The 21,700-nt window shown below is 31.3% G+C and overlaps 1 protein-coding gene across 4 annotated transcripts in view; it reads right to left on the reverse strand.

Annotated features, from left to right (window-relative positions):
- IRAK4 (interleukin 1 receptor associated kinase 4) overlaps window positions 1-21,700 on the reverse strand; it is a 44,247-nt gene continuing 22,547 nt past the window's right edge. For 2 of the 4 annotated variants that reach the window (XM_074269463.1, XM_074269464.1), the window contains exons 6-12: window positions 20,398-20,462; window positions 16,214-16,328; window positions 9,019-9,128; window positions 8,297-8,480; window positions 4,630-4,692; window positions 1,690-1,848; window positions 1-1,580 (exon numbers count right to left, since the gene is read on the reverse strand). In XM_074269463.1, the coding sequence (XP_074125564.1) occupies window positions 1,545-1,580; window positions 1,690-1,848; window positions 4,630-4,692; window positions 8,297-8,480; window positions 9,019-9,128; window positions 16,214-16,328; window positions 20,398-20,462 (732 nt within the window). In that variant the 3' untranslated portion in view covers window positions 1-1,544. Of the gene's footprint in view, window positions 1,581-1,689; window positions 1,849-4,629; window positions 4,693-8,085; window positions 8,183-8,285; window positions 8,481-9,018; window positions 9,129-16,213; window positions 16,329-20,397; window positions 20,463-21,700 lie in introns of those variants that run through there. The other 2 variants (XM_074269465.1, XM_074269466.1) reach the window with 2 other exon arrangements.

Genomic DNA, 21,700 nt, shown 5'->3' on the forward strand with positions numbered 1-21,700 from the left:
TTTTTGAATTTTAATTTTTATTTGTACATTTTGTTTTAAAATCACTTTCATTTACAACTATTATCCTCTTCCTCCCTCTCTACTGAGAAATATCTTTTGTAACAGAAAATATACATACATATATATATATATAAAAGAAACATTTCAGCAAAACAAATGGACACATCCAGAGTTTCTCAATCCTCACTTCTCTAAAAAAGGAGGCATATTTTCTTATATCTTCTTTGGAGGCAAGTTTCTTCGTTGTAATTATACAATATTTATTTTTATATTTGTTTTGTTGTAGCCTTTGTGCATATTGTTTTATTAGTTATTTTCATGGTATTATTTCTCATATCTTCCCACATCTCTTCTCCATTTTTTACATTTTTTTTCTCTTGCACATTACAACTATATTTCGGACCAAAAGGTATTTATTCATTCTCCAGTGAATGGGAATTAGTTTTTTGCTACCCAGAAAATTCTGCTATGCTTATTTTGGCATATATGAAACTTCACATTTTAAAAATCTCTGTAGGGTATATGCCTAGCAGTCAGTTCTCTGGAATAGTTCCTTTCTTAGCATAATTCCAAACTGATTTCCAGAATGGTTAAATCAATTCACATTGAGATAATCAATTTGATTCTGATTCCATTCTGCAATTGATTATATTCTATATAACCCCCAACATGTAGTGAAATTACCTAAGCTATGTTTCTTTTTCTCTGATAAAGATCGAAGCGGGTACAAGAAAGTCTGTTATCTTATCTTTGTAATTCTGGCTATCCTTTATGAAAGTCTGGATGCCCATGCAAGTGGATAACACCAAGGGGCTTTTGGACTGTTTAAAGTCTGGCATTTCTGACTTCTGTTCAGTGATGTTGTTATCCATCATTTATGACAGACACTTCAGAGTTTGAAACCATAGCTTTATGGTTTCTATCCTTTGTTCTCTTTTATTTCCCAAATAAAATCTATAAATCCTACTTACCTCTTTTTACTGAAAAATCTAGGCCCTCTTATTGGTAATTAATAGCCTTACTAATAAATTGAACATACTTGGAATTGAATGTGCCTTTGTTTGCCTTAATTTCTATTGCAACAACAACTTTAAAAATTTACCATCTATGCTAAATATAGAAAAAATGATTAAAGCTATTTCTTGAATCATATTTACTATAGCAAAAAAAGATCAAATCTAATTGTATACTACATAGCAGGAGGAAAAATACTGTGAAATTAAGGATTTTTTTTTTGATCCACTGGTAAACATAGTAAAATTTAAATTTTATTCTCTTAAACTTCAAATATAGGGTAAAAAATGTTCCTAAAGAGAGGTACAAGTTGATGTAAGCTCAAAGTCTTACTATAACAGCCAACTTGTGAAGCAAGAGAAATTTAAAATAAGTTAAAATTTAAAAATGCAGGTTCTGATGTAGAGGATAAAGCTCCAAAAACTTTATATGTTAAAAAATATTTTTTTTCTGGACTGACAAACCCAGGAGTCAATCTCCAAGGTTAATTTAGAAAGTATCTTAAAACATCTTAGGAAATCAATGTCATCTCAGAATGATGTTATCTCTTGGAGGTGCTGTTTTACCTGCAAAAATAAAATAAAATTGAGGTATTAAATTAAAAAATGTATGTATATACACATATAATACATACTTGTACATATCATATATATAACAACAAAAAATTTAAAATACCGTTTCAATGTCTGGTCTCTTATTTTTCTTTTCATGAAGACAAAGACTAGCAATAGAATACATATTTTCAACAGAAGTAGAATCCACATCATTCATTTTTGCATCAATATAATCTTCAATATGCTTTTCTTCATCTTCGATTTCCTCTTTAATATCTAGCTTTAAAATTAGTAATAAAATTTAGTTTAAATCTCCAATTAAGAAAGAAATAGCTATTAAATGCAATCAATAAGTCAACAATCATTTGTTAAGTATCTACTACATGCCAGGCACTGTATTAAGTACTGGAAATACAAAGAAAAACAAGATAGTTTCGGCTCTCAAGGACCTCATAGTCTAAGAAAGGAGAAAGCATGCAAACAACTATATATGTATTATTTGTAAGATGAACTAGAGAAAAATAGAAGACACTAGCATTAAGGGAATGGGAAGAGGATTCCTGTGGAAGGCAGGATTTTAGGGGGTACCTGAAGGAAGGCAGTGAAGTCAAAAGGCAGAAATAAAGAGAGAATTCCAGGTACAAGGGATAACCAGTAGAGAGATGGGGTCTTATGAGAAGTAAGAGCAAGGAAGCCAGTGTCCTTGGATATTAAAGTCTATGGAGAGAAATAAGAACTGTTGGGGGATCCAGATTATAGAGGGTATTAAAGGCCACACATTTCATATTTGATCCTACAAGTGATACCATCTGAAATTTACTGAATAGGGAGTAATATAGTCAGACAAGAGCAATATGACAGATGAGTGATGGATAGTCCTCTTGTCTAGGCAAGAAGTGACAATTGATGATTGGAAGGATGACAATTCTCTTTATAGTAATAGGAAAGTTAGGAAAATGGGAGGGACTAGAGGGAAAGATGAGTTCAGATCCCAACAAAATTGAATTTAATATGTTTATGGAAAATTCAGTTCATGCTGTCTTATATGCAAGTTGAGATGCAAGACTGGAGTTTAGCAGAAAGATTAGGGGTGGAGATGTAGTTTTAAGAATCATTAGCATAAATGCTAATTGAGTCGATGGGAACTGATGAGATCACTACATGAAACAGTACGGAGGAACAAGAGAAGGGCCACAGTTGGTGATCTGGATGAAGATTGAGCAAAGGAAACTGAAAAGTGGTTGGACAGGTAGAAGAAACAGAGAATGGTACTATAAGAACCTAGAAAAGAGAGTGTATCAGAAGAGAGTGATGGACAATGTCAAAGGCTAAAGAGAAGGATGAGATCTGAGAAAAAGAAATTGAGATTTGATGATTTATCATTGGTAACTCTTCAAGGCAGCAGTTTCAGTAGAATGATAAAGTCAGAAGCCAAATTGCAGAACAAGAAGAGGAAGAAGCACCAGTTGTACATGGCCACAATAGGGAGAAGATACTTAGGAGGGATGAAAATAAAGAGTTTTTTGAGGATGCAAGAAACATGGGCATGTTTATAGCTAATAGGGAAACAATCAGCAAATAGGGAAAAATTGAAGATTAATGAGAGAAGGTGGTAGAAGGAATGGGATGGAATGGGATCACTTGTATATACACAGGAATTAGCCCTCATTATACTACAAATCAAACAGCCAAAGAGTTTATAAATTAGATAAAATAATAGCAAAATCCATTGAAGGAAGACAAAGACACAAATCTCAAGGGAAAACAAAGAAAAAGAAAAGAAGTAAAGGAGTTGCTATGAGGTATTTCTCCTCCTGACAAAACATGAAAAGAACTCATTGGTACAAAAATATTCATAGCAGTACTTTTTTTGGTAATAAGGAAATGGAAACAAAGTGGGTAACTATAAACTGGAATATAGCTGGAAAAATTTTAGTACATGAATTTAATTAACATCATTGAGCTATTAATATGATATGAATAATGATAAATGATATACCATCAATGATGAATATGGATGATTCAGAGAAATATGAAAAGAACTATATGAACTGAGGGAATATTAAGTGAGTGGAACCAGAAAATTTTACAGGGTGATCACAACAGCATAAAGGAAAGTAACTGAAGACTTATGGATCAATGAAAAATCAAATGAAATGGTCAATTATGACTTCCCAAAGTTGATAACTAGAAGTATGCTTCCCTCTTACTGGCAGAAATTTGTAGATTGTGGATACAGAGGGATACCTATATTTTCATGCATAACTAATATTTATATCTATTTTGTTTAATTAAATTTAATTTTGAAAAGCAAGAGATGTTTTGCCAAGAGAACTAGATGTGTACATGTATATTGTGATAGAGAAGAAACAAAAAAGGGTGTCAATAAAATAATAATACGAAAGGAAGCAGAAACATGTTCAGACAAGGATACGGAGAGGGCAATATTGATTGATATTCCCAAATTTAACATATAATTAAAAAAAGAAAATTTGAAAAAAATGAGGGGAAGTTATAGAGAGGCAGATTTAATTTCAATATATGAACAAATTTCCTAATAATTAAAACTTGCCTTGAGAAATAATAAATTCCTCATAATTAGAGAGCTTCAAGAAAAATCTAAATGACTACCTATTGGTGATACTTTAGTAGAGATTTCTGCAGACATACAGAGTGGATGAAGTAATTTCTAAAACTTAATTTCACTATGAAAGTCAAACTAGTAAATTCTTTTTTGACTAAAAATAAAAAAGAAAAAGTCATATTTTCTCCTCTATTTTGTAAATATTAAAGATAAATAATGAAATGATAACAGAAAATTGAAATTGGATGAGGGATATGAAACAATGAGAGGTCAAATGAATTGCAAAAGTCAAATTTTTTTTGTTTGAGCCAGGACTAGACCTAAGACTCTTGCCTCTTAAATCAGAGATTTTTCCATCATATCATAACAGTTGCAAAAAATGAACCAAATGTCAACATAAAATATTAAAAGTTTTTATGTAAAGTTTAGTTTATCAACGAAAAAAAGGAAATGTATTTTTAAAATCTTGAAAACTACCAATAATTGAGGTTCACGTTGCTCATCTACTGCTGGAAGTCCGGTTATTATTTCTAGTAAGACCTATAAAGAAAAAGACACAAATATAAAATATATAGGAAAACACACAAAAAAAGGTCAGTAAAAATGAAATTTGATTTATGTTTTCCATACATAATATTTTTCTACTCTATTAAAACCATAAAGCTATCAATGGTTTATTACCTCTACTACCTCCACTTTTGAATAGACAAATGAACAAGATCCCACCCTGCTCTAGAAGCTTTCTTTTCCCCAAACATTTAAAGAGTATAAGTTCAACATTTTCTATACTTTCACCAAATGTATAGGTTGGGAAGATACCAATTTGCTATTTAGGTTGGTAAGAGATTCTTGCTTCTCCAGTTGTATTCTCAGAAATATTGCCTACTGTATTTTCCAAGAGCTGAATGATTTTACAGTCCTACATTTTATCATTACAAGCAGCCTATACAAAAATATAATGCTGAATATGTTAAAAATAAAACAAACTTCTCTTTTCCTAAAAATTGGCAGATAACTATGTCAAAGTTAATTCCTTTTCTATATATTACCTATCTTTAAATTTTAATTTAAGTGAATATAATTAATACTTCCTAAAATTACACATTTTTTAGTTTGACATATTTTATGCTTTTTTTAGGGTTTAATGACAGTTCTAGGGAAAAAAAAAAAACTATGCTTAATGATTACATTAAAACAAATCAGGGGTTTCTGGGGATAGGCCATCGGACTTGAATCAAGAGGCATCATACTTAAATTTAAAAGTTCAGAATGAATGTATATTTGAGTATTCAGTTGCTACTCAATTTATTACTACTTAGAATATAAGAGAAAATATAGAAGGGATACTGAATTAGTAGAGGGGAAGAGAAGAGAGGGCTATAGTGCACAAAGACACAGAAACTTAGCCATTTACAGAGGCACAAGGCCCAAAGTTGAGAGATTATACCACTCCAACAGAAATTTTAATTTAAGCCACTTTAGGGTTGGTTCATTTACATATAAGGTTAATATGAATCATTTGCTCCCTTAACTGAATCACACAGGTGGTTAGTGAATTGTGGCCATTAGGGCCACAAAGCATAAGTAACTATTTTTTCACACATAATGACAATCATATCAACAAATAATTAAAATTTTATATGTGGAAAGATTTATGTCAACTAGTGATACTGTAGTGTCAAGTTTAGTCACTTTTTGGACATAGTTGCAAAATGTTTTCCAGAATGATTAACCAATTCACAGCAGCACAATTAATTAGTGTGTTGTCATACCAAAGACCCTCTAAGAATTGCCATTTTCCTTTTTTTTTATTTTTGCAAATTCGATGGGTAAGGAATAGAATCTTAACTTGTTTTTTTTTTAATTTTATTTTATTGGGGGGGGGCTATTTTTCCATGTTATTGATAACTTACCTAATTATAATTCTTGATCATTCATTTCCTGAGAAAATTTTATTATAGGGTGTCCCAAAAGTCTTAGTGCAATCTTAGGCTAATAATTAAGAAGTATAAATGCTATAAGCCTACCAAAAAATTTTGAAATTTTGAAATTTCTTTTTTACTTAATTTTATGAAATTATACATATAAAATTTTAATTTCAATAAGGTTGGGCACTCTTTACATTGATATAAAATAGTTTCTGTATGACTCACAGACTGGTAAGTCATCGGAGATTCTCTTATTTGACATCCTGGTCACATGATCTAATTTGCCTTTTTTTTTTTTTTTTTTGAACTATCATTTACTTATCATGTTTACATGATCTTAGGACTTTAAGTCACTGAGCAGCAGCTAATGAAAGTTTTCACATTGAAAATCAATTAGAACAAGATATGACAATATAGTGACTTTGTTGAATTTTAATAAGAAACATCAATAATTTAAAAATTCTAAATAATTAAGCTCTCAATTTAGAAAAAAAGTTTGTAGCATTTATACTTCTGAAGTTATTAAAGCTTAAAACATCAATAAGGCTTTTTGGGATACCACATATGTTATCAATTCTTTATTGGTATATTGTATATCAGACTTTAATCAGAGATAATTATAAGATTTTTGTCCAAGTGATAACTTCCACTCTAATTTCAACTGCATTGATTTGATATATACAAAAGCCTTTCACATTATTTAATCAAAATTGTTTATTTTATCTTTTTTTTTTTAGTTAAAAAAAGTGTTTAGGTTAAAAAAAATACTCCTAATCATAATTGGGATAGGCATCCTTTTAAAATAAAAAATGAGAAAAACTTTTTGTACTTTGGGTCATTTATCCATTTGGAGCTTATTATGATATATGAGATATTGGCCAAAGTCTAATTTTCCCAAACTGCTTTCTAGTTTTTCCAGTTATTTTTATCAAATAGAGAAATTTTTATATTTATCCAATACCATGTTATTGTGTTTGATTGCTTCTTATTTATCTAATCTGTTCTAGTGAACAACTTTTCTATTTTTTAATCAAATAGTTTTGATGATTACTGAAATACAGTATAAGATTTGGTATCTTAGATTTTTTCCATTTTTGTTAAGTTCTCTCTTTCATATATCAAAATTATATTGCCTCTAGCACAGTTCTCCTCTATGTATAATATAGTCTAATTTAGTTGCTTTTCTTTATATCTTCTTTAGTCTTTACTACCTCTATAGAGAAGTATATTGAGATTATGAGATGTGATGTTGAGTCCATATATAGTAAATGTCCTATTGTTATGGTGAAATTATTATTAAAGTCTTTTCTTGTTTGTGATCCTTCTATCTTTTTTATCCTTTAAAGACTTCAGAATGACTTGTCATATTTGTATCTTTTACCTTATTTTCTTTAAACTTATTTTTCCCTCCCTGCTTCTGTTTTATGATTTTTTATGATTCTATAAAATTTTCCAACAATTTTCCTTTTAAGATTTTACCAACAAATTTATATTCTAAATGGATGTGTTGGTTTTGACTTCAATCTCCCCTTATAAAGTATTTGCTTTTCAGGTCAGGTTCTTTTGATCTCTTTTTTATGGAAACCAATTATAGAAGTTAAATATCTATAATTATTATTACTATTACTATTATTATTTTCAATGTAATTCCTACCCTCTATTTCTCGTTTTTTCCTTTATTTTCTTAAGTAATTGAAATTACTTGAATAGGTCAAGAATCCAATTCCTACTTCAGTAGTATCATTTACTATTTATGTTTTTTAAAAATAGTTTTTAGTAGGGGCAGCTAGGTGGCGCAGTGGATAGAGCACCAGCCTTGAATTCAGGAGGACCGGAGTTCAAATGTGACCTCAGACACTTAACACTTCTTAGCTGTGTGACCCTGGGCAAGTTGCTTAACCCCAATTGCCTCAGGGGGAAAAAATGGTGCTTGCTTATGAGAGTGCCTAATGATTCTTTTTTCTAAGAAAGTATTCAATATTGAAAATTATCTATGCATATGTTTTGAAAATAAAAAGCTTTAATTAAAAGAAAAAAGGAAATATTCAAGACAAAGAGAAATGAGGCTTCTGTGTATTTTATAAGTCATGGTCTCATAGAACCTTTGTAAGGAGAAATAAAGTGAGCCTCCTTTTTCAACCCCACATATCTGGACAAACCTTTTTTTTTTTAATTCAAGAAGAATAACATTGCTAATAATTTCACATAAAACTTACCACACCAAAGCTATAAATGTCAGATTTAGGTGTTATCTCTCCTCGCAAAGCTTCAGGTGCCATATAGGCTGTTGTTCCCACAATTCTGCTAGTCATGACAGTTTGGTTAAATTTTTCAGAAGTTCGTGCAAGTCCAAAGTCAGAAATCTTGGGTATGAAATTCTCATCAAGTAAAACATTTGCACTGGAAAAAATTTTTTAATGTTTTACACACACACACACACACACACACACACAATAAAGTAAAGCCATAATTGTTAAATAATACTTTGAACTTCACAAAAATACAAACAGAATTTACATTTAAAGTAAAAAGGGAACTTAAAGATCATCTTGTCCAATCCCTTCATATTATCCAAAGCATATATATTAAAAACACCAAGAATTTAAAACATAATTAAAATGGAATAGTTGCCATCTTTTTTTACTTTTTGAAGCAAAAATCAAGTATTTCACACTGGTTATTCCCCGTAAAATTTATTATAGGCCCACTAAGCTTTTAAACTAGGATTCATAATTCCTTTCCTAAAACCTTTTAACTTCTTTATAATTCATATCCCTGATAAACACAGATCCTAAGGGAAAAAATGTTTTCAACATCTTATCTAGTTCCTTCATTCATCTTTGTTTTTCCCTCTTAGGACATACAATGTTTTAAGAATAATGAATGAAGATAAAAATACAAAGACTTTAAAAAAAAAAACTTTAATGGAAAAATTTACCTTTTAATATCTCTATGAACATGATGGTTTGCATGTAAATAATAGATGCCATTAGCTGTACCTTGAGCAATTTTGCATCTTGTATACCAGGAAAGTGGTGGAGTACCATCCTTAAAATGGAAATAAAAAAGAAGAAAAAAGACAAAAATAAACAATCTAATAGCAAGTTGTATGAAGAGTAAATACATAAATATTTAATTTATTTTAGGTTGCTAGAAATAATTATTTTACATGAAATAAGCAACTTTTATTTACCTGGATAATACTAAATAAGAGTTTAATTCTAAAAGGTAAGAATATTTTCTTTAAACACTAAAAATTTTCTATGATGTAATTCTTGAAAACTAAAATTCTATCCAAGATCCAAATTGTATGGAAATCATATTGTCTATAATTTTAATCTCTTCTAACACTCTTTTAACATTTTTATATCCTTTTCAGAAGGACTCAAAGGGGAATAGATAAATGACTGATGGGATCAAATATGCTATGACATCATAGAAAAATAATGTGTATAAGAAGTTGCATAATGGTTTTTTATTGCTTCTGTTAAAATTAATTATTTGAAATAAAATAATTCTGATTTGCTAAGTTTCTGGGTAAACATTGATTCAATAATAATAATAGTCAACAGGTTAGCATTAAGTAAGTCAGGTCAGTCAATTATTCAGTAATTAGTGACAAAGAAGTGATTTATAGAACTTATATTTATAACAGAAAAAAAGGAACTAAAAAATACAACAATCTTAGGAAATTTCAATTTCAATTGGACAAGTCAGGTCATCTAATTAACTTTTCCCAAGCTTTCTTAATGTAATTTTATACTGTTGGCAATATTTAGCTGTCAAAGTGAAATTACGTTAGGATTCTTTGCCCTGCACCTATAGCATTTTGTAACAGAGAACTTACTTTATTTTTTATTATGATTAAAGCTTTATATTTTCAAAACATATGCATAATTTTTAACATTCACTTTTGCAAAATCTTGTGTCCCCAAATTTTTCTCCCTCCCTTACCTCTACCTCCTCCCCTAGACAGCAAGTAATCCAATATATGTTAAACATGTGCAATTCTTCTATATATATTTCCACATGTTGCACAAGAAAAATCAGATTAAAAAAGGAAAAAATGAGAAAGAAAACAAAATGCAAGCAAGTAACAAAAAAAAGTTAAAATCCTCTGTTGTGATTCACACAGTCAGTGCCCATAATCCTCTCTCTGGATGTAGATGGCTCTCTTTATCACAAGACCATTGGAACTGGCCTGAATCATTTCACTGTTGAAAAGAGTCACATCCATCAGAACTGATCATGGAATAATCTTGCTCTTGCCATGTCCAATGATCTCCTGGTTCTGCTTATTTCACTTAGTAGCAGTTCATATAAGAAAGAGCTTATTTTAAAGGGACCTATACTTTAAAATAAAACTGGGAAAGAACTTGTGAATTTGTGGTTATCATTCATCTTTTCATTCCCATCCTCTAGCTGCCAGAAGGGGAAACCCAACCTTGGAAGATTATACAACTTAACTTATACTTAACCTTTAGCTGAAGGGGAGAAGGAGCATATCCACTAAAATTGGAAAGAAGAACTTAATCTTTAGTCAACCTTACTTTCTCTAACTATGAGAAAAGGGAATGTAGCCTTTAAAAAGAATCTTATAACATTATTATTTCATTCCTACAAAGACATGTCTTCCTTTGAATTATCTGCTACCAAATGATAAAGTCTCATCAGTCTATCATCTCATCAGTCTATCTATTCACTAAATCTATAGGTAACCTAACCTAAACTTAATATCTATGTTAGTCTGGTTTCTCTCTTACAGCCAGCTTTTCCTAAATAAGGGAGCTTAATCTTATAATCAGACTAAAAAAATAAGTCAAAGTAATCAATACTAACTGATTTAAAGAATATTCCTTAACAAAACAGATCTGTCATTCCTCATTACACATAAGGAAACAGTTTAGGGTACTTTCAATAAGAAAATTCTTTTTGAGCATTGTAGACTGGCTAAAGTTCTCTCCAATTAAGTCTTGGAGTGTAGCTACTCACCAAGTCATATATTCAGCCTCTTTGGGCATAAATATGTGGGGTCTGTGAAGCCATACTTCTGAAACTGTTTTTTTTTTTTTTGTTTTTGTTTTTGTTTTTGTTACTATCTATTCACGTGCTTCTGAATAGAGCTAATTAAAGTCAAAACATTGCTTTTTGGTTACACTATAAATTCATGTTATCCAACTTTGGCTAGACCCTTCTCACTATAGCAAGCCTTATAAGCCCTATTGTTCCTTTTATTTTTCTCTAACTGGCTTCTTCACTCTCTTCAAAAGCTTTTCCAAGTCTTATCTTACCTTATGTTACCTGTTTTAATTATTTGGAATGAGATTTCCCTCTCCAATATTGGTTTGTGTTACAACTACATAGACATCTAATAATTTTGTAGTTTATTTTATAATCTAAAACTCTGTTGAAGCTATTGTGAATCTTTGTTGATTCCCTAAAACTTTAAGCAAAAAAAAGGAATAATCTTTTTTTCTGTTTTTGTACCTTTAATTTCTATCTTTTATCTTATTTCTATTGATACCAATACCAGAACAATATCAAATAACAATATGAAAATGGGCATCCTATGCCTATATTTATTGGAAAAACTTCTACAGTCTTCATTGTACATCTTATGCTTAACTTTTTGTTACTAAAAAAAGTTCATCTTTGCCCATATTGCAGAGTTTTTTGTTTTTAGGATAAATGAATATTATACTTTGTCAAAGGCCTTTTCTGAACGTATTGAGATAATCTTGTGTGTCTGCGTCACTGGTATAAATCCATATAATAAATATAATACATATAGTATAATAAATATATAAATAAATAAATATATAATATATATTTAATATATGAATATATAATATATAAATATATAAATATAGTATAACAAATATATAAATAAATAAATAAAATATAGTATAATAATAATAAATATAGTAATGATGAATTAATTAATTCTTGGATGAATTGCTTTAGTCTTTACTTTGGAATTTAATTCTAAAAAAATTTAGTTCTCCATATATGCTTTATTCTTTCCTAGCTTAGGTATTAATGTTATATTTGTCTCATATCAAGAGTTTAGTACAGGGCTTTATTTCTTAATTTTTGAGAAAATTTATGTAGCATTGGTTCTAATTGTTTTAAGTTTGAGAAAATTCTTCAGTGAATTCACTCAAGACCTGAAGTTTTAAATTGGCATTATCTTATAGCTAGTTCTATTTCTTTTTCTGAGGTATATTTTTAAAAAATATCCATTTAGTATATGGTTATTTTGAGTATTTTATATTTTTGAATTCAATCCTCTAATTTTTTTTTTTTTGGTTTTCTCAGTTTTTGCCAACATCGAACTGTTCATAATAGGTTCTAATAATTTTTTGTTCTAGTTTTGTTGCAATTTCCCTTGTTTTTTATTTTGATTTTCTGCCACCTTTTTAATCAATTTATCCTATAAATTTATGAATTTTATTAATCTTTTCAAACAACCAGCTTTTAATTCTATTTATATTTTATTTAGTTTGCTTTTATTTAGGGATGAATGGGATGTTCAAGGAATACTAGCACCTTTTCTATGAGGATTTACTAAGCCCTTGTAATGGCTGCTCATCCACTTCTGGCATCCACCTGCCACCCAACTCTCAACAAGGTGTGCAAAGCAGCCACACCTTCATAAAACTGCCTCAGAAGGGCTAGACTAGGTCAAGGGTAACTGATAGGCCTCAAACTCACTAGTGAATTAGGAGGATGTCTACCCTAAGTGATAGCTTCACTTAGTAGAATAGGTAGATAAGGAAATTTGTTTCAAAGACCAAGAAGGCAGCTGAAGCAAGCACTGTGGAGTACTTTGAGTTCAATTAAATATCAAAGACAACAAAGTCATCCACTGCACCCAATGTAGCAACTGCATTGACAGTTGTCTTGGTTTTTGTTTTGTCACTGAAATCCCATGTCTCTGGAAGAGAGAGTGAAGCCGATAATTTTGTACAACTCTTCCTCATTTAAATGTGATTCATGTATATCACCTGTGATGTCACTGACCCTCTTGAAAGTAAAAGATAAATAAAAATAACAATTTAGTTTCTCCTTCACTTATTATATTTGTATTCCCAGTCAATTGTTCTTTCTTTTGCTTCTTTGGTAAGATGAGTCATTACAGATTCAATTTTTTTCTATACTTCTAATTATTTCTGCTGTGCAGGTCACAAATTCTGGTTTTATGCTTATTTTTCTTGAATTATTTGAATCTCGAGAATCCACAGGATTTTATTGTTATACCTGCTGGTGCTCAAATTCTTTAACATTTTTTCCTACTGAGATCTTTGACAATTTTTTCTTTTCTCTTTTTTGCTCACTTCATGACTCTTTCCCCTTTGATAGTATTTTCTCTGAGGGCTAGACTTCAAAGCTGTCTCAGCATTTTCCCATGCCAGGGAATTCATTTTTCACCAACCTTCATCTCTGTGGATACATAACTCTCCTCAGATTAATAACAGTCTCCTTTCCTTTAAGTCTGGTGCAGTCCCATACATATGTTGGCATACTGCCTCATTTCCCAACATTCCTTAATTCTCCAACTGAACAATGATGCAGCACAGCCTATTGCTATGCTATTATTCCAAGCAGAGCATACTTATTTATTGCTTTCCACAGCAAAAGCTAGAAGTGAAGGTAAAGTTGTGTTCTATTTCTAATAGAACACAGGGTAAGCAATCCTGCCAGAGTATAGTGGCTGGTCAGGGAGAAAAATACAGAGTAATCATATTAGCTTCAATCCCTCATTATTAATTCAATGACTGAATGAAGTGTTTAAGAACTTACTAAGCAAACCACAGTGCTAAGTGCTGGAAATGCAAATAGAAAAGATAGAACCTTAGGAATCCCTAAAAACCTTATATTCCAAGAGTTCAGTCCATACATATGGAAAGCTCTGCCTTCAAATCAGATGACAAGGTCCCGAGGTCCTTAGAGTACAATAGAAAAGCAGATGGTAATGTTGTTCTTTAACGTAATTTCCACAAATAAAATTATAGCCGTTTCTAATACTGCATTAAGGAACAACACCACCAAGAATGGTGGCAAGAACTTTCTTTTCTGGTTCTTCAGGAGGTGCTAGAGCAACTGTTATTTCCTCAGTGGTTTCCTCTCAAGTTGATGTTTTAGGGCCCTAAGTTGTAAGCATAACTATTACCGAAAGTCTTAGTTTCAGGGTCGTAGGTTGTCTTCAAAACAGTTCAAAATCAGGAAAACAATTAACATAATTGTAAACAAATATTAAAAATAAAAATTTATTGGGTATTTCAAATTGGATGTCTCAGACACATTTAAATATCAACAAGACCAAAATAAAATGTACATCTCTCCTAAATTTCTTTATTTCTGTTCAAAGCACCATTATTCATCCTGTCATCCAGGTTCATAACTTTGACATCATCCTCAACTCCTTGCTCTCCCTTACTCCACATAATAAAGCAGTTTCCAAATCTTCCTGTTTTTACAAACTCCACTACAACTCTTTAGCATCCTACCACATATGTATTACCTTATTTCAGGCCCTTATTTTATCTTTTACCAGAATTATTTCAGCAATTTCCAAATTATAATTCTTATTTCACATGTGTCTTTAATTCAATCTATCCAACACACAACTGCCAAAGTCATTTTCCTTAAGTGCAGATCTGGAGATATCACCCTTTTACTCAACAAATTCTAGCATCTCATTACCTCAAAAGCAATTTAGTAAAGCCTAGGGATCCCTCCTCAAAATAATGGTTTTAATGCATGATAAAACATATAGGATTAGAGAGTAAATTGTTGGTATTGTAATAGTGATCAAAATATAAGAAACAAGAAGATACCACCTTATCCCAGATTTAAAGGATAACAGTGAATTGGGTCCCTAGGTTTCTTGAAGTTAAAGAAGATATTCTCACTGCATGTGGCAACTATAGCAGTAGGCCTTTAAAATCCATTATAACTTTATCTCAATGTATACTTCTAGTCTCATTACTCCCCCTTTCATATTGCAATCTTCCCAAATTGGCTGTTTCTATTCTTCATATTTAGCACTCCATTTCTCATGTTTATGCCTTTGCACTGTCTATCTACTATATCTAGAATTTTTTACCTTGTTACCTCCACTGTAAAGAATCCCTTTCTTCCTTCAAGGCATAAGCCAAGCACCATCTCATATTTTTCCCTGATACCCCTAACTACTAGAACCCTCTCTCTCTCTCTCACTTCTTTGCATATTTAACCATTCAACATATAGACTTGTATAGAAACATATAGATTCTTTTGCATCTCCCATCAGAACAAAAGCCCCTTGTGATTGGGGATTGTTTTGTTTACTGTATTTTTATCCCTAGTTCCTAGCATTATGTTTTATATATCATAACTAATAAATGCTTATTGACTGATTAATCACTCAAATCCCCAATTGGGGTGTTTACATTTACTTTAGTTAGCCAGAAGACATACTTAATTCAAGGCAAAGACAATTGAAATGGCCCAGTAAGAACAAATGTAGCATTTCTTCTACAAATCTGGAATATATTTTCCCATAAAAATACAAAGATTAATTGCAAAGGGAGTTGACTAGAAAAGGTAACCCATATGGCTAAGGGAACTTATACTTGCCCCTTCTAATTGCTTCATAATGCTTCTCAGGCAGAGAATGCTGGGTGAGTACCTAGGACATGGAGAGATTTAAGTGCATTGCTGACAGTTACATACTAAGTATTTTGCAGAAGTGGTAGCTTGACCCAAGTTGTTCTGACTCTGAGATTGAGCACAATATCACACTGCTTCTTAGTATAAAGACATATCATTAAAGATGCATCATCAATAAAAGAGTTAAGCCTGTCATGAAACAGAGCTTGGGATAAAAATGAACAATGAAGTTGCTATGTTACCACATACAAATTGTTAAAAATCTTCCAGAGCATTAAAGAGCTCTGTGGTATATTTACACTCAAATATATGCAAAAATAGCCAAAGATGAGAAGATATGGACATGTGCATTGTATTGTAGAGTTCAAATACAGGGAAATCCTATAATGTGTATAGAATTTGCATAAGAAGCAAAGTGTAAAATTAGCACACTTCAGAAAATTTAAATATCATACTATTTTTTTAACTAAACAACTTACCAGACAAGATAATCTGTCAAGCAATGAACCATTGGGCATATAGACATACACCAAACAGAAGTTATCACTATCACTTGAGAAACCAAGTAATTCTACTAAGTTTTCATGTTGACACCTGTAGCAAATAAATTTTTAAAGGATTAAGTGTTTGACATCTTAAATATTTAAGATCAGTTCAAAGCTGGATATTTTTTATAGCTATAAAGCAGAGGGAGGTGAGGTGGTGTCTAGATAGAACACCAAGCCTACAATCAGGAAGATCTTATCTATAAAATGGGGACACATTGGAAAAAGAAATAGCAAACTACTCCTTTATCTCAGCCATAAAAAAACTCTGTGGACCTTGGAGTTAGACACAACTGGACTGAACAACAATAAAACAGACAGCTGAAGAAGAGACCAACTTTCTTATTTTCACTTCTTCACTACTGTTATCAGTTTCTTCCCTTTTCTTTATTTAAAAAAAATAAAAATAAAAAAATAAAAAAAAGGCTGGGTCCCCTATCTGACTCATGATTCCACTTATTGATTGGCATGGGAGCTTCGAGCTGTTCTATTTCAACTTGGGTTGGTTTGTCCATCCTTATATAATCTGGTAGCATTCTCTCTTACCCAGACCCAGAGGCTCATAATATTGTTGTCCAGCTCAGTTTGGTGACTTGTATTGGTCTGCGGCAGCTTATAACTCCCAAATCCAAGAGTTCCACTAGCTCAGCCTCCCTGATAGCTAGGATTAGAGAGACATGTACTTTTACTCAGTCCCTTTTTAAATAATTTATTATGATCTTAATATGAAATATCAATAGAACAAATTAAACTTCACAATTATTTAACTTTAGAGATTCTTCTTTTTTTAGTAGGCAATAATTCAATAATAGAAATAATACAGTTCTAGTTTACTTTTTGGAGAAAAAAGTTCCTCAGGTTCTATTAACTTGGAAATTATGACCTTTAGTCAAGGATTGTGATGAATATCTTTGTTTACTTCTTTTCTTCATAACGAGTATCATTGTTATGATGAATTATTTAAAATTTTGGATCACAAACATCTTAGGCATCTTGGAACAAATATGAAGCACCAATATTAAAAAACTAATTAGAGAGGGATAGAGTCAAAGTGCTGGAGAAAAAAACATCCTAAATCCCTCCAAATAACTTTAAATAATGCCTCAGAACACATTCTGGAGCAGTAAGACTTACAAAAGAATGGAGTAAAACAGTTTTCCAATACAACTTAGAAAGTTGGCATGAAAAATCTCTTGTGCTAGGGTAAGACTGGAGCATAGTCTAGTGTAGATCATGCCCCAGCCAACCAGCAGTAAGCATTGGGGGCAACCGGCAGTGGCAGCCCACAGATGCTAATAGGGTCAGACAAGTGGTTAGAGGATTAAAGGGGTCCTTCTGCAGGCATTGGGGAAAAGGACTTTATTGCACTGTTCATATTTTGATTTGGGTCTTAGCACAGGGCAAGGATGAACACAACTAAAACACAGAGTTCACTGCCCCAGAGGAGCTAGAACCCTTGTCATAGGTGCAGGACAGAAAAGACCAGAACACAGGTCAGGAGAGTATTAAACATACTTAGATCATTTTTAAATCTAACTGAAAAGTTACAGATCCCCTGAATTATCTCTGAAAATAACTACACAAAAAAACCTGAAGCTTAGGACAGTATTCCCTCCACATTCAAAAGTACTGCCCAACTTTAGCATGTAGTTTAAAAAATCAAGAAATAGGCTAGAAAAATGAGCAAATAGCAGAAAAAGATCCTGACTATAAAAAATTATATAAAGATAATATCAAAGCACAAACTCACTAGAAAACAACAAATCCCAAACTCCCACATTAAAGCCTCAAAGGAAAATATGAATTGGACAGGCCATGAAAGAGCTCAAAAAAAGATTTTAAAAATCAAGACAGGAAGAGGAAAATTGGGGGGGGGGTGTAAATGAGAGGATGCAATAAATTATGAAAAATAATAGTCAACATCTTAGTAAAGAAAGCACCAAAAATACTGAAAATATTAATACCTTTAAGAAACAGAATAAGTCAAATGACAAAAGATGCACAAAAATCCAGCAAAGAAGTCTTGAAAAGCTGAATAGAAATGTATACAAATATATACAAACATTTACTGAAAAGTCAAAACTGGTCAATTTTTTAAATATACAAAAATTCACTGAAGAAAATAATTCCTGTAAAATTTGAATTGGCTACTGAATGCTAATGACTTTAGGAGACACCAAAAACAATAATCAAAAGAATGAAAAAATAGAAAATGTGAAATAATTCATTGGAAAATCAATGGACTTACTTGGAAAATAAATCCAGGAGAGATAATTTAAGAATTATTGGACTCTCTGAAAACCACAGTCAAGAATTAAAAGATCCTAACAATCATCTAGGAAAACTACTCTGATATTCTAGAACCAAAAAGAAAAAATAGAAATTGAAAAAATCCACTGATAACCTCCTAAGAGATCCTCAAATGAAAACTCCCAGAAATATTACAGCCAAATACCAGAGCTCCCAGGTCAAGTAGAAAATACTGCAAGCAAATCAAAAAAAAAACAAAAACAAAAACAAAACAATTCAAATATCACAGAGTCATAGACAGGCTAACACAAGATTTAGCACTTTCTATATTAAAGGATCAAAGAAGTTGAAATATGATATTCTGGAGGGCAAAGGAACTAACATCAGGACCAAGAATCACCTACCCAGCAAAACTGAGTATCCTTCACAGGAAAGAATGGATATTTAATGAAATGCAAGATTTTCAAGCATTCCTGATAGAAATATCAGAACAAAATAGAAATTTTAACATCCTTAAATATAAGACTCAAGAAAAACCCAGGAGGCAGCTAGGTGGTGCAGTGGATAGAGCACCAGCCTTGAATTCAGGAGGACCCGAGTTCAAATTTGATCTCAGACACTTAACATTCCTAGCTGTGTGACCCTGGGCAAGTCACTTAACCCCAGCCTCAGGGGGGTGGGAAATATGATATAGAAAAACTCAAAAAGATTAAAAGGAAAGAGAAATCATTAGAGAATTAATAAAATTAAATTGTCTATATTCATACATGGAAAATATACTTGTAACTCCTAAAATCTTTCTTCTGACATTGATACCAACTAAAATAATTTCATCCCCAAAATAAACAAATGTAAATTAACTGCCATGATAAAGATATCAAAGAACTTATAATTCATCTTAGCAAATAAACATTTGACATTTCCCAAATGAAGAGAGATGGCTATAGAAGGAATACTAATTTAGCATATAAACTTATTTTTAAAATCTAATATAGGATGATGATGAGTTATCATGGGAAGTAATATTTCATAAAGCTGGGAGAAACAGGAATAAAACTAGGCTGAAAAAATAAAGAAACTAAATCTTTCTGTGGCTTAAAATGGAAAGGGATCAATGAATACAAGAAAAATGGAAAAGAAAAAGCCCTACGCAAATTTTTTTTTTATCATTAAGAATAGCAGAACCATACTATTTGTTCCCTAATATACTAAAACCTGAGGTGCTTTTAGAAAAGGTAGAAACAAGATTAAAGAAAACAATAAAACAATAACATCTATATATCATTTTAAAATTTATAAAACAAAATAAAAATCACTTGAAGCTTGTAACAACCCTGTGAAGTAGAGCTTAGTATTATCCCCATTTTACAGATGAAGAAACCAGCACAGAGTGGTTTAGTGGCTTGCCAGAGTAATAAGTGTCAAAATTTATCCTCATGGCTCTATAACTTTAGTAGAGATATTTGAAGATCTCCTTATTTACAGGCACCTATCCTTGGGAATTTTGAGGACTTTAATAATAAAATGTAGTAAGAATTGAAATTGTGTATGATTTCTCATGATATTATTTTAAAACAATGACAATTTGCATATTTTGCTAACTTACCTATCTATAGTTAAATTGACATAAAAGTACAGAATTTCAGACTTATGAGGGACCTTAAAGTTGGGCTAGTCTAATCCTTGTATTTTTATTTTACATATAGAAATGTTACATATAGGTTATGTGCCTTAAACACGATTATACATATTATATCCTAGCTGGATACATCTCCTAATTTACATTCTGGTGTTCACTTATTTTGTTTCTGGTGTTAGCATTATTTCCTAGCATTCTTTAATCTACAAATTGTCTTTTTAATACTTACTTTGCCATTATTTTTATTTCTTGGTCAAACTGTTGTTTTAATTCTTCAGTGCACATATCAGCCATCTATAAAACAAAAATATCACCAAATCATAGCTCTTATAATTATTAGACTTTTCAGGCAATCATCAGGCTGGCCTTTGTCAGGTAAACAAATCCCTGAAACCCAGACAGGTAAAATACTTTTTCTAAGGTCACAAAGCTTTTTAATTGGGTGGGTACAATGGAAGTGGTGGGGGGAATATAAGATACTAATGAAGGAAATTATATGAAAACGTATTTATGGAACAACTTTCAGAGAGTTTTAAATCAGGGACAAAAATTAGGTCATTCTCAGATGGGAATGTTTTTAAAAGATCCAATAGGCCTTCAGACAACCAATTCTGAAATGTACCCTAAGAAGAATAAGGAGATAGTAACCCAGAATTTTTGCTTATAGCTTTCTGTTTATCACAGAAATGTTGCTGTTCTGTAATAAAATGAAGTGGAGGACAATGAGCCAGGGTAAAGTCAAGAAGGTACCACTATACCCATGAATGAATTTTAGTTCTTTTAACTTTAATAATGTGGCCTATGAATAATGATCCTTACACTGTGAATGAAGTTTATTCACAACTAAAATTTTGAATTTCTTTAAGGGATTTTCTCTGTTGTTTTTTTCCCTAGGTTGTGACAATACAACATAATAAGAAAAATTAATCTGTTTAAAATTGTCCTTATATATAAAAACTGTAACATCTTCCACAAAAATAATACCCTAATGCCTCATGAGGATGAAAAGGTGATTTTAGACTTGAACAGTATAACCTTTGATAAGTTCTGTTAAGCTGAAAAGGTTTTAAATATGGATCTATAGTGGACTACAGGTCAGTTTTCTGAAAAGTCTCTTAACGAAAATTTGAAGAAACTCATCCTAAGGGGATGATTTTAATGAAAAGGGAGAGGAGAAAGGGCTGAGTGCAACATCATCTATTAAATTTTAGGGACACTATAATTTATTTTGACGGGGGAAGGATATGTCTACTTATGACAGAATAATTATATGTTTCTTATCATTTTTACACATTATGCTTTAAGGTTTACAAAGCAGTTTCCTCATAACAATAGGCAATGTAAGTATTACTTTCTTAAGAGGTTGTTACCAAAGTCAGAGAAATACAAATTGTAAAGCTTGATATGAACCTACTTCTCCTAACTTCAAATCCAGAGCCTTTCCATTATGCCATACTGCCTGGCATATATAAAGTTTTGGGTAATGCTTAAAAAGTGTTAAAAGTAAACATTGCTTTCAATTTATTCTAGTA

This window comes from Sminthopsis crassicaudata, chromosome 5 (genome assembly GCF_048593235.1).
Source record: "Sminthopsis crassicaudata isolate SCR6 chromosome 5, ASM4859323v1, whole genome shotgun sequence".
In the NCBI taxonomy this organism is placed as follows: Eukaryota; Metazoa; Chordata; class Mammalia; order Dasyuromorphia; family Dasyuridae; genus Sminthopsis; species Sminthopsis crassicaudata.